Here is an 18,310-nt window from a genome sequence, read left to right on the forward strand (position 1 = left end):
GCTAGACCTCATGTGGCTGGAGTGTGTCAGCAGTTCCTGCAAGAGGAAGGCATTGATGCTATGGACTGGCCCGCCCGTTCCCCAGACCTGAATCCAATTGAGCACATCTGGGACATCATGTCTCGCTCCATCCACCAACGCCACGTTGCACCACAGACTGTCCAGGAGTTGGCGGATGCTTTAGTCCAGGTCTGGGAGGAGATCCCTCAGGAGACCATCCGCCACCTCATCAGGAGCATGCCCAGCCATTGTAGGGAGGTCATACAGGCACGTGGAGGCCACACACACTACTGAGCCTCATTTTGACTTGTTTTAAGGACATTACATCAAAGTTGGAACAGCCTGTAGTATGGTTTTCCACTTTAATTTTGAGGGTGACTCCAAATCCAGACCTCCATGGGTTGATAAATCTGATTTCCATTGATAATTTTTGTGATTTTGTTGTCAGCACATTCAACTACAGTGGGGAAAAAAAGTATTTAGTCAGCCACCAATTGTGCAAGTTCTCCCACTTAAAAAGATGAGAGAGGCCTGTAATTTTCATCATAGGTACACGTCAACTATGACAGACAAAATGAGCATTTTTTTTCAGGAAAATCACATTGTAGGATTTTTAATGAATTTATTTGCAAATTATGGTGGAAAATAAGTATTTGGTCAATAACAAAAGTTTCTCAATACTTTGTTATATACCCTTTGTTGGCAATGACACAGGTCAAACGTTTTCTGTAAGTCTTCACAAGGTTTTCACACACTGTTGCTGGTATTTTGGCCCATTCCTCCATGCAGATCTCCTCTAGAGCAGTGATGTTTTGGGGCTGTTGCTGGGCAACACAGACTTTCAACTCCCTCCAAAGATTTTCTATGGGGTTGAGATCTGGAGACTGGCTAGGCCACTCCAGGACCTTGAAATGCTTCTTACGAAGCCACTCCTTCGTTGCCCGGGCAGTGTGTTTGGGATCATTGTCATGCTGAAAGACCCAGCCACGTTTCATCTTCAATGCCCTTGCTGATGGAAGGAGGTTTTCACTCAAAATCTCACGATACATGGCCCCATTCATTCTTTCCTTTACACGGATCAGTCGTCCTGGTCCCTTTGCAGAAAAACAGCCCCAAAGCATGATGTTTCCACCCCCATGCTTCACAGTAGGTATGGTGTTCTTTGGATGCAACTCAGCATTCTTTGTCCTCCAAACACGACGAGTTGAGTTTTTACCAAAAATTTCTATTTTGGTTTCATCTGACCATATGACATTCTCCCAATCCTCTTCTGGATCATCCAAATGCACTCTAGCAAAGTTCAGATGGGCCTGGACATGTACTGGCTTAAGCAGGGGGACACGCCTGGCACTGCAGGATTTGAGTCCCTGGCGGCGTAGTGTGTTACTGATGGTAGGCTTTGTTAATTTGGTCCCAGCTCTCTGCAGGTCATTAACTAGGTCCCCCCGTGTGGTTCTGGGATTTTTGCTCACCGTTCTTCTGATCATTTTGACCCCACAGGGTGGGATCTTGCGTGGAGCCCCAGATCGAGGGAGATTATCAGTGGTCTTGTATGTCTTCCATTTCCTAATAATTGCTCCCACAGTTGATTTCTTCAGACCAAGCTGCTTACCTATTGCAGATTCAGTCTTCCCAGCCTGGTGCAGGTCTACAATTTTGTTTCTGGTGTCGTTTGACAGCTCTTTGGTCTTGGCCATAGTGGAGTTTGGAGTGTGACTGTTTGAGGTTGTGGACAGGTGTCTTTTATACTGATAACAAGTTCAAACAGGTGCCATTAATACAGGTAACAAGTGGAGGACAGAGGAGCCTCTTAAAGAAGAAGTTACAGGTCTGTGAGAGCCAGAAATCTTGCTTGTTTGTAGGCGACCAAATACTTATTTTCACCATAATTTGCAAAAAAATTCATTTACAATCCTACAATGTGATTTTCTGGATTTTTTTTCTTCTCAATTTGTCTGTCATAGTTGACGTGTACCTATGATGAAAATTACAGGCCTCTCTCATCTTTTTAAGTGGGAGAACTTGCACAATTGGTGGCTGACTAAATACTTTTTTTCCCCACTGTATGTAAAGAAAAAAGTATTTAATAAGATTATTTCATTCATTCAGATCTAGGATGTGTTATTTTAGTGTTCCCTTCATTTTTTTGAGCAGTGTATAAAGGACTTTTGTCTGTGGTGATGGTGTGTGAGTCCCCATATTAAGATGAGTATGTGTTTGAGAGAGGAATGCTGTGGAAATTAATCACAGAAGAGATGGTGTGGCCTGTGTCAGTTAACCTCTTGAGAAAGTTTGTGTTATCGTGGTTGGGAGGTACTGGCACGAAGGGCTGTGTGTGTGTCGGTGGAGGGGTCTCTACTGTGCTGCTCAGGGGCCCCTCTGCCTTCTGCGGGCCACTGATAGAGAGTGGTTTGGAGGAGTTTGATAAATGGTGTTCCCACTTTTCCCAAAGAACAGGGCTGGGAGAACTAAGCCCTTTGAAGTGGAAGTGGAGGTCTGGTCCTGGGTGGCTCCATGACCATGATAGTATGTATACTTTACTGGGAAGAATTGGAAGTAATTGGGAAGCAATGAACACACAATGACAGTGTGTGTGTGTGTGTACGGGCACCAGCGTGCTTGTGGACGAGAGGGAGATAAAGTACATAGGGCCATAATACCAGTGATTACTCCTGGAAGGCAGCACTGCTGCAAAGAAAGATGTTGGCGCTTAGATGGCATTCACCTCACTCTCCCAATTCACCAGTGGATACATTTACTATTAGAATTATCGACAGCGAGAATGAATGGTCCTAGTCAAGGAACAATTGAAGCCTGGAAAAATATGCTTGACTCAGTAAAGAATAATCTCAGCTAAAGCCCAACATGTACAAATAAACAATCTATACAGCCCAACACATACAAACAATTGGATTGGATGGAGACATGTTGGCTGGGTGGGGTTGGGGGAATTGGATGGGAGGTTGTGGGTGGAGGCCCATTTTTTTTTTTTCTCGTATATATATTGAATTTATTATTACTTAAACTTTATAATAGGATCAAAATGGTCAATATTTGTAATTATGTACCTTTTGGTAATGTGTTTTTATTTTATTATTTATGATTTGTTTCTTATTCTTCTGAGTGGCAGCCAATAGGTACAATGCATGAAATAATTAATTTAAAATATATTACTATTTTTACTCTACTACATTCCTAAAGAAAAGAATGTATACTGAACAAAAATATAAATGCAACATGCAACAATTTCAACGAAGGAAATCAGTCAATTGAAATAAATAAATTAGGCCCTAATCTATGGATTTCACATGACTGGGAATACAGATATGCATCTGTTGGTTACAGATACCTTAAAAGAAAGGTAGGGACGTGGATCAGAAAACCAGTCAGGATCAGGCTATTGATTGTGTCCTGTGGAATATTGTCCCACTCCTCTTCAATGGCTGTGCAAAGTTGCTGGATATTGGCGGGGAACTGGAACACGCTGTCGTACACGTCGATCCAGAGCATCCCAAACATGCTCAATGGGGAGACATGTCTGGTGAGTATGCAGACCATGGAAGAACTGGGACATCTTCAGCTTCCAGGAATTGTGTACAGATCCTTGAGACATGGCAGTGCATTATCATGCCGAAACATGAGGTGATGGCGGCGGATGAATGGATATGCGACAGTGGGCCTCCAGGATCTCTTCACAGTCGCTGTACATTCAAATTGCCATTAATAAAATGAAATTGTGTTCATTGTCCGTAGCTTATGCCTGCCCATACCATAACACCCCCGCCACCATGGGGCACTCTTTTCACAACGTTGACATCAGCAAACCGCTCGCCCACACGATGCATACGCGTGGTCTGCGGTTGTGAGGCCGGTTGGACGTACTGCCAAATTCTCTAAAACGACGTTTGAGGCAGGTTATGGTAGAGAAATTAATATTAAATTATCTGGCAAAAGCTCTGGTGGACATTCCTGCTGTCAGCATGCCAATTGCATGCTCCCTCACAACTTGAGACATCTGTGGTATTGTGTTGTGTGACAAAACTGCACATTATAGTGGCCTTTTATTATCCCCAGCACAAGGTGCACCTGTGTAATGATCATGCTGTTTAATCAGCTTCTTGATATGCCACACATGTCAGGTGGATGGATTAGCTTGGCAAATGAAAAATGCTCACTAACAGGGATGTAAACACATTTGTGCAATTTCTTTTAGAGAAGTATGCTTTGTGTGCATATGGAACATTTCTGGGATATTTTATTTCAGCTCATGAAACATGGGACTAACACTTTACATGTTGCTTTTTATATTTTTGTTCAGTGTACTTTTTACTCTATACAGTGAGGGGGAAAAAGTATTTGATCCCCTGCTGATTTTGTACGTTTGCCCACAGACAAAGAAATTATCAGTCTATAATTTTAATGGTAGGTTTATTTGAACAGTGAGAGAGAATAACAACAAAAAAATCCAGAAAAACTCATGTCAAAAATGTTATAAATCGATTTGCATTTTAATGAGGGAAATAAGTATTCGACCCCCTCTCAATCAGAAAGATTTCTGGCTCCCAGGTGTCTTTTATACAGGTAACGAGCTGAGATTAGGAGCACACTATTAAAGGGAGTGCTCCTAATCTCCGTTTGTTACCTGTATAAAAGACACCTGTCCACAGAAGCAATCAATCAATCAGATTCCAAACTCTCCACCATGGCCAAGACCAAAGAGCTCTCCAAGGATGTCAGGGACAAGATTGTAGACCTACACAAGGCTGGAATGGGCTACAAGACCATCGCCAAGCAGCTTGGTGAGAAGGTGACAACAGCTGGTGCGATTATTCGTAAATGGAAGAAACACGAAAGAACTGTCAATCTCCCTCGGCCTGGGGCTCCATGCAAGATCTCACCTCGTGGAGTTGCAATGATCATGAGAACGGTGAGGAATCAGCCCAGAACTACATGGGAGGATCTTGTCAATGATCTCAAGGCAGCTGGGACCATAGTCACCAAGAAAACAATTGGTAAAACACTACGCCGCGAAGGACTGAAATCCTGCAGCGCCCGCAAGGTCCCCCTGCTCAAGAAAGCACATACAGGGCCGTATGAAGTTTGCCAATGAACATCTGAATGATTCAGAGGAGAACTGGGTGAAAGTGTTGTGGTCAGATGAGACCAAAATCGAGCTCTTTGGCATCAACTCAACTCGCGTGTTTGGAGGAGGAGGAATGCTGCCTATGACCCCAAGAACACCATCCCCACTGTCAAACATGGAGGTGGAAACATTATGCTTTGGGGGTGTTTTTCTGCTAAGGGGACAGGACAACTTCACCGCATCAAAGGGACGATGGACGGGGCCATGTACCGTCAAATCTTGGGTGAGAACCTCCTTCCCTCAGCCAGAGCATTGAAAATGGGTCGTGGATGGGTATATCCAAAACACACGGCCAAGGCAACAAAGGAGTGGCTCAAGAAGTAGCACATTAAGGTCCTGGAGTGGCCTAGCCAGTCTCCAGACCTTAATCCCATAGAAAATCTGTGGAGGGAGCTGAAGGTTCGAGTTGCCAAACGTCAGGCTCGAAACCTTAATGACTTGGAGAAGATCTACAAAGAGGAGTGGGACAAAATCCCTCCTGAGATGTGTGCAAACCTGGTGGCCAACTACAAGAAACGTCTGTCCTCTGTGATTGCCAACAAGGGTTTTGCCACCAAGTACTATGTCATGTTTTGCAGAGGGGTCAAATACTTATTTCCCTCATTAAAATGCAAATCAATGTATAACATTTTTGACATGTGTTTTTCTGGATTTTTTTGTTGTTATTCTGTCTCTCACTGTTCAAATAAACCTACCATTTAAAATTATAGACTGATCATGTCTTTGTCAGTGGGCAAACAAACAAAATCAGCAGGGGATCAAATACTTTTTTCCCTCACTGTACATTTCCCCTGACACCCAAAAGTACTCACTACATTTTGAGTGCGTAACAGGACAGGAAAATGGTCCTCATCAAGAGATCATCCCTACTGCCTCTTATCTGGCAGACTCACTAAACACAAATGCTTCGTTTTGGAGTGTGCCCCTAACTATCCGTTAATTTAAAAAACAAGAAAAGCGTGCCTTCTGGTTTGCCTAATATAACGAATTTGAAATTATTTTTACTTTTATACTTAAGTATATTTTTGCAGTTACATTTCCTTTTGATACTTTAGTATATTTAAAAACAAATACTTTTAGACTTTTACTCAAGTAGTATTTTGCTGGGTGACTTTCACTTTTAATTGAGTCATTTTCTAATAAGGTATCTTTACTTTTACTCAAGTATGACAATTGGGTACTTTTTCCACCACTGTCACAAACAAACCCAATCACACACACACATATACACACAACATATACAACTTCAAAAGTCAAAGAATAGGAGCTTCAGGCGTTAACATGACCTACACATCTGCAGAGCTGGGAACCTAAGGCTACAGCTTATGGAGTAATTCCTTTTCAAATTTACCATCAGTGTGCTCTTTAACCTCTTACCCTCAATCCTTCAGGGATAGGATGGTAGTAGAGAGAGGGGAGGGTATTGTCATAGACCCTCTTTTCTGACAGGTTACTATTATACAATAACTCCTCAAATGAACCCTAAACACACAGGTCATACTCTGATACCAATGTCGTTATGACAAATGCTTTTATAGGCTTGTGTTTACTTTGTCTGACACCTCACACGGTTGACATCACTTGCCCTCTCCAAGAACCATCTGGTGCGTGCACACACAGACACACAGACAGACTGCAGTAATCACACTCAAACACCAAGATACATAGATACATACAGTTGAAGTCTGAAGTTTACATACACCTTAGCCAAATACATTTAAACTCAGTTTTTCACAATTCCTGACATTTAATCCTAGTATAAATCCCCTGTCTTAGGTCAGTTAGGATCACCACTTTATTTTAAGAATGTGAAGTGTCAGAATAATAGTAGAGAATTTTTTATTTCTTTCATCACATTCCCAGTGGGTCAGAAGTTTACATACACTCAATTAGTATTTGGTAGCATTGCCTTTAAATTGTTTAACTTGGGTCAAACATTTCGGGTAGCCTTCAACAAGCTTCCCACAATAAGTTGGGTGAACTTTGGCCCATTCCTCCTTACAGAGCTGGTGTAACTGAGTCAGGTATGTAGGCCTCCTTGCTCGCACACGCTTTTTCATTTCTGCCCACACATTTTGTATAGGATTGATGTCAGGGCTTTGTGATGGCCACTACAATAACTTAACTTTGTTGTCCTTAAACCATTTTGCCACAACTTTGGAAGTATGCTTGGGGTCATTGTCCATTTGGAAGACCCATTTGCGACCAAGCTTTAACTTCCTGACTGATGTCTTGAGATGTTGCTTCAATATATCCACATAATTTTCCTTCCTCATGATGCCATCTATTTTGTGAAGTGCACCAGTCCCTCCTGCAGCAAAGCACTCCCACAGCATGATGCTGACACCCCTGTGCGTCACGGTTGGGATGGTGTTCTTCGGCTTGCAAACCGCCCCCTTTTCCTCCAAACATAACGATGGTCATTATGGCCAAACAGTTCTATTTTTGTTTCATCAGACCAGAGGACATTTCTCCAAAAAGTACGATCTTTGTCCCCATGTGCAGTTGCAAACCGTAGTCTGGCTTTTTTATGGCGGTTTTGGAGCAGTGGCTTCTTCCTTGCTGAGCGGCCTTTCAGGTTATGTCGATATAGGACTTGTTTTACTGTGGATATAGATATTTTTGTACCAAGGTCCTTTTCTGTTGTTCTGAGATTGAATTGCACTTTTTGCACCAAAGTACATTCATCTCTAGGAGACAACGCGTCTCCTTCCTGAGCGGTATGACGGATGCGTGGTCCCATGGTGTTTATACTTGCGTACTATTGTTTTTACAGATGAACATGGTACCTTCAGGCATTTGGAAATTGCTCCCAAGGATGAACCAGAATTGTGAAGGCCTACAATTTGTTTTCTGAGGTCTTGGCTGATTTCTTTTGATTTTCCCATGATGTCAAGCAAAGAGGCACTGGGTGTGAAGGTAGGCCTTGAAATACACCCACAGGTACACCTCCAATTGACTCAAATGATGTCAATTAGCCTATCAGAAGCTTCTAAAGCCATGACATCATTTTCTGGAATTTACCAAGCTGTTTAAAGGCACAGTCAACTTAGTGTATGTAAACGTCTGACCCACTGAAATTGTGATTCAGTGAATTATTAGTGAAATAATCTGTCTGTAAACAATTGTTTGAAAAATTACTTGTTATGCACAAAGTAGATGTCCTAACCGCCTTACCAAAACTATAGTTTGTTAACAAGAAATTTGTGGAGTGGTTGAAAAACGAGTTTTAATGACTCCAACCTAAGTGTATGTAAACTTCCAACTTCAACTGTACATGCATACATACACTACCAGTCAAAAGTTTGGACACCTACTCATTCAAGTTTTGCTTTTTTTTTTAAACGTTTTTTTTTACATTGTAGAATAATAGTGAAGACATCAAAACTATGAAATAACACATATGGAATCATGTAGTAACCAAAAAAGTGTTAATCAAATTAAAATATATTTTATATTTGAGATTCTTCAAATAGCCACCCTTTGCCTTGATGACAGCTGTGCACACTCTTGGCATTCTCTCAACCAGCTTCATGAGGTAGTCACCTGGAATGCATTTAAATTAACAGGTGTGCCTTCTTGAAAGTTAATTTGTGGAATTTCTTTCCTTCTTAATGTGTTTGAGCCAATCAGTTGTGTTGTGACAAGGTAGGGGGGTATACAGAAGATAGCCCTATTTGGTAAAAACCAAGTCCATATTATGGCAATAACAGCTCAAATAAGCAAAGAGAAATGACAGTCCATCATTACTTTAAGACACGAAGGTCAGTCAATTGGGAACATTTCAAGAACTTTGAACGTTCAAGCCATCAAGCGCTATGATGAAACTGGCTCTCATTAGGACCCGCCACAGGAAACGAAGACCCAGAATTACCTCTGCTGCAGAGGATAAGTTCATTACAGTTACAGCCTCAGAAATTGCAGCCAAAATAAATGCTTCACAGAGTTCAAGTCACAGACACATCTCAACATCAACTGTTCAGAGGGGACTGTGTGAATCAGGCCTTCATGGTTGAATTGCTGCAAAGAAACCACTACTAAAGGACACCAATAATAAGAAGAGACCTGCTTGGGCCAAGAAACACAAGCAATGGACCTGGCCTCTACAATCCCCCTGACCTCAACCCAATTGAGATAGTTTGGGATGAGTCGGACCGCAGAGTGAAGGAAAAGCAGCCAACAAGTGCTCAGCATATGTGGAAACTCCTTCAAGACTGTTGGAAAAGCATTCCTGGTGAAGCTGGTTGAGAGAATGCCAAGAGTGTGCAAAGCTGTCATTAAGGCAAAGGGTGGCTATTTTAAAGTATCTCAAATATAAAATATATTTTGATTTGTTTAACACTTTTTTTTGGTTACTACATGATTCCATATGTGTTATTTCATAGTTTTGATGTCTTCATTATTATTCTATAATGTTTAAAATAGTACAAATAAAGAAAAACCCTTGAATGAGAAGGTGTGTCCAAACTTTTGACTGGTACTGTACATAGTCGGAAGTTTACATACACTTAGGTTGGAGTCATTAAAACTTGTTTTTCAACCACTCCACAAATTTCTTGTTAACAAACTATCGTTTTGGCAAGTCGGTTAGGACATCTACTTTGTGCATGACACAAGTAATTTTTCCAACAATTGTTTACAGACAGATTATTTCACTTATAATTCACTGTATCACAATTCCAGTGGGTCAGAAGTTTACATACACTAAGTTGGCCTTGCCTTTAAACAGTTTGGAAAATTCCAGAAAATGATCTAATGGCTTTAGAAGCTTCTGATAGGCTAATTGACATCATTTGAGTCAATTGGAGGTGTACCTGTGGATGTATTTCAAGGCCTACCTTCAAACTCAGTGCCTCTTTGCTTGACATCATGGGAAAATCAAAAGAAATCAGCCAAGACCTCAGAAAAATAGTTGTAGACCTCCACAATTCTGGTTCATCCTTGGGAGCAATTTCCAAATGCCTGAAGGTGCCACGTTCATCTGTACAAACAGCAGGGACGGCCTGTTCAATAGGGCGATATGGGCGACGCACTGCCAAACGGGAAAAGGAAGGGATTTTTTTTCTAATCAATTATATCACGGCAACAGTAGTTATCAGTGTTGTAATCTGATCTGACTGCCACTAAATGTCAAATCAGGCTAAAGTCGTGCTTCAAATGGCCCCCGCCCGCTTTTGGGCGATTTCAGTCAGGTTGAAAATCGCCCAGAAGTCTCTCATAGCCTGTCATGTAAAATCTATTTTTTCAAATTTCAAAGCTTTCAATACATTCTCTATGGGTGTCTGTGGGCTTGCACTTACGCGCTTTCGTCATACGTGACGTAACCATGAACGTAACTAAGCAAATAGCGGCTAGCAGCGTCTCTTTGCGACCTGCAGTGTGGCGTTATTTTATGTTTTTAATTTGTACACTTAGTGGCGTTATTTTATGTTTTTAATTTGTACACTTAGTTTACAAACATTCTGCCAACCATGGATTTCGAGTGGTGGGTTTGGACTGATCTTGTTGATCGTGTACATACCCGCTACGAACGGACTAAATAATGAAAACGTTGCTGGCAGCGGAATCCAATACAGCTGGGGGACTTGGCTGGATGACAGAGTCCCGGACAGAGAAGTGGAGCCGGCCGGCTTCACCCTGGTCGGAGCGGACCTCGATCTGACAGTCACAGGGAAAATCGATCCTGGTAAGAGAGCGACTCTGTACCCCCGAGCCCCGACATTGAACTGCTTTCTGTGTCACTGTGACCTTACTATCTGCCCCGTGAGTTCCCCCAATTGTTTGTTACCGTTGTGTACTGTTGATAATCACAAGTTTACTGGAGAACTGAGACCAAGTAGAGACTTTGGACAGGGTGGATATGGTATAATAAAGGCAGTTTATTCAGAGGTAAAGATATCTGGAATCGCGTGCACGGACTCGTTCGTCAAACTCTTAGGAGCTATCTGAAGAGAGCCCCGAAAACATTGTGTGCTGACATTTTATACAATAAATGATGTAGGTTGAATCTAGTAGTTCTGATCTTCTGATTGGTCCTGATGAGTTGGGCGAGGTCCCCTCCACTGTTGCATTGGCTCTGAGTCGGGTTCTCTGTCTTCAAATGTTCAGCCTAAAGAGAGGGGATTTTTGTGTGTGTGTGTGTGTGTGTGTGTGTTTAACAGTGATGATGTGTGTGTGTGTGTGTGTGTGTGTGTGTGTGTGTGTGTGTGTGTTTAACAGTGATGATGTGTGTGTGTGTGTGTGTGTTATCAGTGATGAGTGTGTGTGTGTGTGTGTGTGTGTGTGTGTGTGTGTCCTCAGAGCAAGAACTCGTGAGTTGGAAGAACTGAGAGACCTATGGCGTGGGTGTTGTCCTTGGCCACCTGCTGACAAGGCTGACAAGATAGGACTCTTTTGTCCATTGTTATAGGATAGCAACAGCATTGATTGAAAACAAACGCCCAACACAAAATGGGTCGTGCACAAGATTTTAGTCAGACCAAGCTATAACATTATATATTTACTACGACAGTACATTCAACCAAAAGCTAATATAACAAAGGCATCAGAGATTATTTATAATCTGTCACAGAAACTGGAATCCATCTCCCCAGATCAGTCAATAAATGCTTCTGGTATTGACTTATATGCTGCCCCTGTCTTCATGTTGTTGCTGGACATATCTTTTTTAAAATGTGTGTAGGTCACCTAAATCATCAGAAAAATTGCCCCTCCTGAGAATTTTTTCAGGAGCCGCCACTGACAAACAGTATAAAGTATAAACACCATGGGACCACACAGCCGTCATACCGCTCAGGAAGGAGACCCGTTCTGTCTCCTAGAGATGAATGTACTTTGGTGCGAAAAGTGCAAATCAATCCCAGAACAACAGCAAAGGACCTTGTGAAGATGCTGGAGGAAACAGGTACAAAAGTATCTATATCCACAGTAAAACGAGTCCTATATCGTCATAACCTGAAAGGGCACTCAGCAAGGAAGAAGCCACTGCTCCAAAACCGCCATAAAAAAGCCTGACTACGGTTTGCAACTGCACATGGGGACAAAGATCGTACTTTTAGGAGAAATGTCCTCTGGTCTGATGAAACAAAAATAGAACTGTTTGGCCATAATGACCACCGTTATGTTTGGAGGAAGAAGGTGGTTGCTTGTAAGCCGAAGAACACCACCCAACCGTGAAGCACGGGGGTGGCAGCATCATGCTGTGGGGGTGCTTTGCTGCAGGAGGGACTGGTGCGCTTCACAAAATAGATGGCATCATGAGGAAGGAAAATTATGTGGATACAGTGGGGAAAAAAAGTATTTAGTCAGCCACCAATTGTGCAAGTTCTCCCACTTAAAAAGATGAGAGAGGCCTGTAATTTTCATCATAGGTACACGTCAACTATGACAGACAAATTGAGAAAAAACAATATCCAGAAAATCACATTGTAGGATTGTTAATGAATTTATTTGCAAATTATGGTGGAAAATAAGTATTTGGTCACCTACAAACAAGTAAGATTTCTGGCTCTCACAGACCTGTAACTTCTTCTTTAAGAGGCTCCTCTGTCCTCGACTCATTACCTGTATTAATGGCACCTGTTTGAACTTGTTATCAGTATAAAAGACACCTGTCCACAACCTCAAACAGTCACACTCCAAACTCCACTATGGCCAAGACCAAAGAGCTGTCAAAGGACACCAGAAACAAAATTGTAGACCTGCACCAGGCTGGGAAGACTGAATCTGCAATAGGTAAGCAGCTTGGTTTGAAGAAATCAACTGTGGGAGCAATTCTTAGGAAATGGAAGACATACAAGACCACTGATAATCTCCCTCGATCTGGGGCTCCACGCAAGATCTCACCCCGTGGGGTCAAAATGATCACAAGAACGGTGAGCAAAAATCCCAGAACCACACGGGGGGACCTAGTGAATGACCTGCAGAGAGCTGGGACCAAAGTAACAAAGCCTACCATCAGTAACACACTACGCCGCCAGGGACTCAAATCCTGCAGTGACAGACGTGTCCCCCTGCTTAAGCCAGTACATGTCCAGGCCCGTCTGAAGTTTGCTAGAGTGCATTTGGATGATCCAGAAGAGGATTGGGAGAATGTCATATGGTCAGATGAAACCAAAATAGAACTTTTTGTTAACTCAACTCATCGTGTTTGGAGGACAAAGAATGCTGAGTTGCATCCAAAGAACACCATACCTACTGTGAAGCATGGGGGTGGAAACATCATTGCTTTGGGGCTGTTTTTCTGCAAAGGGACCAGGACGACTGATCCGTGTAAAGGAAAGAATGAATGGGAGCCATGTATCGTGAGATTTTGAGTGAAAACCTCCTTCCATCAGCAAGGGCATTGAAGATGAAACGTGGCTGGGTCTTTCAGCATGACAATGATCCCAAACACACCGCCCGGGCAACGAAGGAGTGGCTTCGTAAGAAGCATTTCAAGGTCCTGGAGTGGCCTAGCCAGTCTCCAGATCTCAACCCCATGGAAAATCTTTGGAGGGAGTTGAAAGTCTGTGTTGCCCAGCGACAGCCCCAAAACATCACTGCTCTAGAGGAGATCTGCATGGAGGAATGGGCCAAAATACCAGCAACAGTGTGTGAAAACCTTGTGAAGACTTACAGAAAATGTTTGACCTGTGTCATTGCCAACAAAGGGTATATAACAAAGTATTGAGAAACTTTTGTTATTGACCAAATACTTATTTTCCACCATAATTTGCAAATAAATTCATAAAAAATCCTACAATGTGATTTTCTGGAAAAATCTCATTTTGTCTGTCATAGTTGACGTGTACCTATGATGAGAATTACAGGCCTCTCTCATCTTTTTAAGTGGGAGAACTTGCACAATTGGTGGCTGACTAAATACTTTTTTCCCCCACTGTATATTGAAGCAACATTTCAAGACATGGCTTAATGGCTTAAGGACAACAAAGTCAAGGTATTGGAGTGGCCATCACAAAGCCCTGACCTCAATCCTATAGAACATTTTTGGGCAGAACTGAAAAAGTGTGTGCGAGCAAGGATGCCTACAAACCTGACTCAGTTACACCAGTTCTGTCAGGAGGAATGGGCCACAATTCACCCAACTTATTGTGGGAAGCTTGTGGAAGGCGACCCGAAACGTTTGACCCAAGTTAAACAATTTAAAGGCAATGCAAATACTAATTGTGTGTATGTAAACTTCTGACCCACTGGGAATGTGATGAAATAAATAAAAGCTGAAATAAATCATTCTCTCTACTATTATTCTGATATTTCACATTCATAAAATAAAGTGGTGATCCTAACTGACCTAAGACAGGGGAGTTTTACTAGGATTAAATGTCAGGAATTGTGAAAAACTCAGTTTAAATGTATTTGGCCAAGGTGAATGTAAACTTTCGACTTCAACTGTTCAAACACACACACATACACACACACACACACACACACACACACACACACTGCAGTATCTCAAACACCAAGATACATACAACACAACACACCATTAGAAGTGTGGGCCCAACAGACGGCATTCTCCAACTCTCACAAACTAGAGTTGGAGTAGAAAGCCTGATGGGACAAATCAAAGGTTAGAATTTGAACAATGCAGTATGATTCCAGGGCTTTAGTCTGAGAATCCTCTTGTCTTTTAGGAGGCTTGTTCTCTTGTCCTGAGGGGGATTGTACAGTAACTGGAATTGGACAGTAACGAATAGGGTCAGACAATCACATTTTTATCAGTTCTCCACAAGATAAACATGTTTACTGTCAGTGTCTATGTGTGTGATAAATCTTGCTCACATAGATCTATCTAACAAACACAAACACAGGCTGCACATTAAGCAAACGTCACTCAGATGCTCAGTATAGCTATGCTGTATAATGTTCTGCAGAGGTTGACACGGTAGACAGGAGCCTCAGTGTGTTGTCATGTTCAGAGAGGTGTATCCCTGGTGCAGACAGGTCCTGTCTACATGTGTAGTACGACTGACCGTGTGTGTGGACACTCCACGAGTCAACAGGAACACGACTGGGATGGATGTGGGATCTGTCCGGGGTCGGGGCGATCCTTATTCCGAGCCAGTAAAAAGCTAAATTTGTCACTGGCAGGAATGCTAGCTAGTCCACCCACTGGCAGCAGCCAGCTAATCCTCACTCTCATTTCTTCATCATTGTGTGGACTGTGGAGGAGCAACGGCGATACAAGAAACATCACGGTGAAATCACAAGTATGTGATTGGTCTAACGATAGTGACTAATGGAGTCAGGATAAACAGTGCTCTGTAGTTGAGCGTTATGAAAACATAGTGTACTTTTTATGTGTGTCCAATGGTGTTTTATTGCAGGATCTCGTGTTGACAATGTACCTAGATGTTATGGAGTTTCTTATTGTGTTAAAATACAAGCCTTCGATGTGCAAAGTTGCAGGTTTCCTACAAATATACCCTAACCCAAAATGAGTAACCCTTGTGGAAAAAGGTATACACCGGCTCGATTCGGTCTTATGTAGCAAAATTTGAAATTGTTTTTTTACATTGGATAAAAGTAGAAGCTCAGAGCTAGAAAATGGTATATCATACACTACATTTGAGGAACAATGGGAAAGTAATTCTGCTTTGAAAGAAGATAAACTTGTACCCCACTTTGCGAGAAAATGGCCCTTGAATGTTTCAGTACACTTACTGGAGAGCTAGCTCTTCTTTGTCTACACCCATTCAGCATCATTCACACCCTCTTAAGCCCCACCCATCTCTTTAAGGATTCACATGTGAGGCCATGTGCTAAACAGAGTGAGTAAGGTAGTGTACTAAACAACCAAAGATTTCAAGACCTAAAGGCTGGTTTATACTACGTCTATCGACATGTCTGTAGACCGTTTTTGCAGTGACATCATGAACATTCTGTTGTCGTTATGAAAAAGTATAAACACAAAAACGACAGGCTGCATGACATCAGCAGCCTGGTGGTCCAAAATAGCACAACTGGTGTATTTTAACACCAATAAACCCATCCATTTAAAAATGAATTTAGAATATATCAATCTAGCAAACCAGGCAACTAAAAGCAACTTTCTAAACAATGTTTTGGTTCGTTTCTAGCTTGGTAGCTAGCTAATGTTATGTTAGCTGGCTAGCCAGTTCAAATAATGACCATATGATATAGCTAACAACGTCTTAACTTGCATTCATTATAACAGGAAAATAAAGTTAATGGTGAGCTAATTACAGAAGATAGCTTACAGTTGTGAGTGGGACGAAATAAAAGCAGGGCATTCTACCAGAGAATTTGATGCAGGTGCAGGTCATGTTTTTCTTCACATTACCGTCTCTGGTAAACACACACTATATCAAATAAAATCAAAGTTTGTTTGTCACATGCACAGGATACAGAAGGTGTAAACAGACAGTGAAATGGTTACTTGCATAGTGTAGTCTTTTGTTTAGACAGGTAGCTAGCTAGCTAGCTAAACAATGAACCATAATCCCAACTCATAATGTTACTACCCTGCATAAATCTGCAGGTAGCTAAAACTAACCAACTAGGTTCAATGTTAGCTAGCTAGCTAACATTAGGCTCTAACTAACAATGCAAATGGCTCTGAGATATGAATAATATTACTACACAGATCATACACGTAATGTTAGCTAGCGAGCCAGCCGGAGACAGGTGTTTTATACAACAGCTTTCTGTGTGTTCTCTTTTCGACTCCCTCCGCATATTTGCAATCAAACGCCAGAATTTTCTCCATCTCCTTAGCTATCATACTCTGCTTCCACCGGACATTCCACTGATGTCAAAACTTGGTCCTCCATAAAGTGGCGAGCATTAGCAATACTTTTGCAGTTCTTCGTGATATCTTTCAAAAAAGCTGCGTTAGAAAAGGATTACCTACACATACTGAGCAGTTATAGACAGAAGTGTGCTACATGGCAGACCAATCCAAACTAATTTCTCGGAATGTCCAGCCCATCCATTATCTCAGCCAATCATGGCTAGCGGAAAGGTGCCTGTCTTTTTCCGTGGCTAAACCAACTAGGCTCGTAATGTAACAATTGTATTAATATTTACAGACGTCATACAAGTTTGTTATTAAGGCACATGAAAATGCACGTGTTTCAGAAGGTATTTCTGCCAAAAAACATGTTTACGTTCAAATGCCTCTCCTGTGAAGTAGTGACGTGCGACATACGCCTAGTTTCCTGAAACGAGTCACCTTTGTTTAGAGCAAGGGGGTTATATATGAACAATAAAGAAAGCTGTGTGATTGCACATTTGTATGTGTGCATGAACGTTTCTAGTATATTGAAACTGTTCTTGTTCATTGGCATGTTAAGGGTGTATATGGACTATCTGCGTTTCTGACTTACATCCGTCATTGTCTCTTCTCTCCACAGGCTGGTAGATGACCGCTGTGTGGTACAGCCCGACACAGGGGACCTAAACAACCCCCCCAAAAAGTTCAGAGGTAAGAGAATAGTACACTCCCCTCTCATCCTATTATAGCAGCTTACGCAGCATCATGTCACCTCAGTAAATCCAGCCTGTTTACACAGTGTGTTCCACTGGAGATGTTTCTTATTGTATTACACTGCGTTTTTCTGGTGATATCGCCAGTATCCCTCCCTGTCCACATGGACTTCAAAAAGCGCTGCTCTCTTTGATGCTGTTGTGTGCGTGTGCATGTGTTTGTGTCAGTGTGTGTTTGTGTGTGTATTGTGTATCATCTTGTCTATGTTTCCTACTCAGATGTGATTCTGTGAGAATATGAACATATTGAGGCTCATGAAGGGAGATATGTCTCTGGCTGTTGCTGTTGGGCTATTTCTATCCCCATCACAGGAAGTACAACTGAACTCACGACCTTTAAGTCTCAGGTCAGAGATCAGGGGTCATTGTCACCCATGGAACATTTTTTGGCCTACAAAGCTGATGTGAGTGTGAGGCTGTGACTGTAGCCTGTGTGTCTTTTTATACAACGGGTGGGTCTAATCCTGAATGCTGATTGGTTAAAACCGCATTCCAGCCGGTGTCTATTCCACAAGTTACCACCGGCTAAATCTATGACTTTAAAATGGCTATTTACTCTGATCCATCTGACTGCTCAATCCACTGTCTCATCAGCCCAGCCAGACAATTTATAAACTTGATGTCCACTATAAAAAGCATCTAGACATTATCTCACAT

At 42.0% G+C, this 18,310-nt stretch overlaps 1 protein-coding gene across 2 annotated transcripts in view; it reads left to right on the forward strand.

The window, feature by feature from the left end:
• Positions 1–18,310, forward strand: part of LOC121575199 (inositol 1,4,5-trisphosphate receptor type 1) — a 147,428-nt gene that overhangs the window by 1,601 nt on the left and 127,517 nt on the right. For both annotated transcript variants that reach the window (XM_045222859.1, XM_045222860.1), the window contains exon 2: positions 17,521–17,591. In XM_045222859.1, coding sequence (XP_045078794.1) covers positions 17,521–17,591 — 71 coding nt within the window. The remainder of the gene's footprint in view (positions 1–17,520; positions 17,592–18,310) is intronic.

This window comes from Coregonus clupeaformis, chromosome 10 (assembly GCF_020615455.1).
Source record: "Coregonus clupeaformis isolate EN_2021a chromosome 10, ASM2061545v1, whole genome shotgun sequence".
NCBI classification, from domain to species: domain Eukaryota; kingdom Metazoa; phylum Chordata; class Actinopteri; order Salmoniformes; family Salmonidae; genus Coregonus; species Coregonus clupeaformis.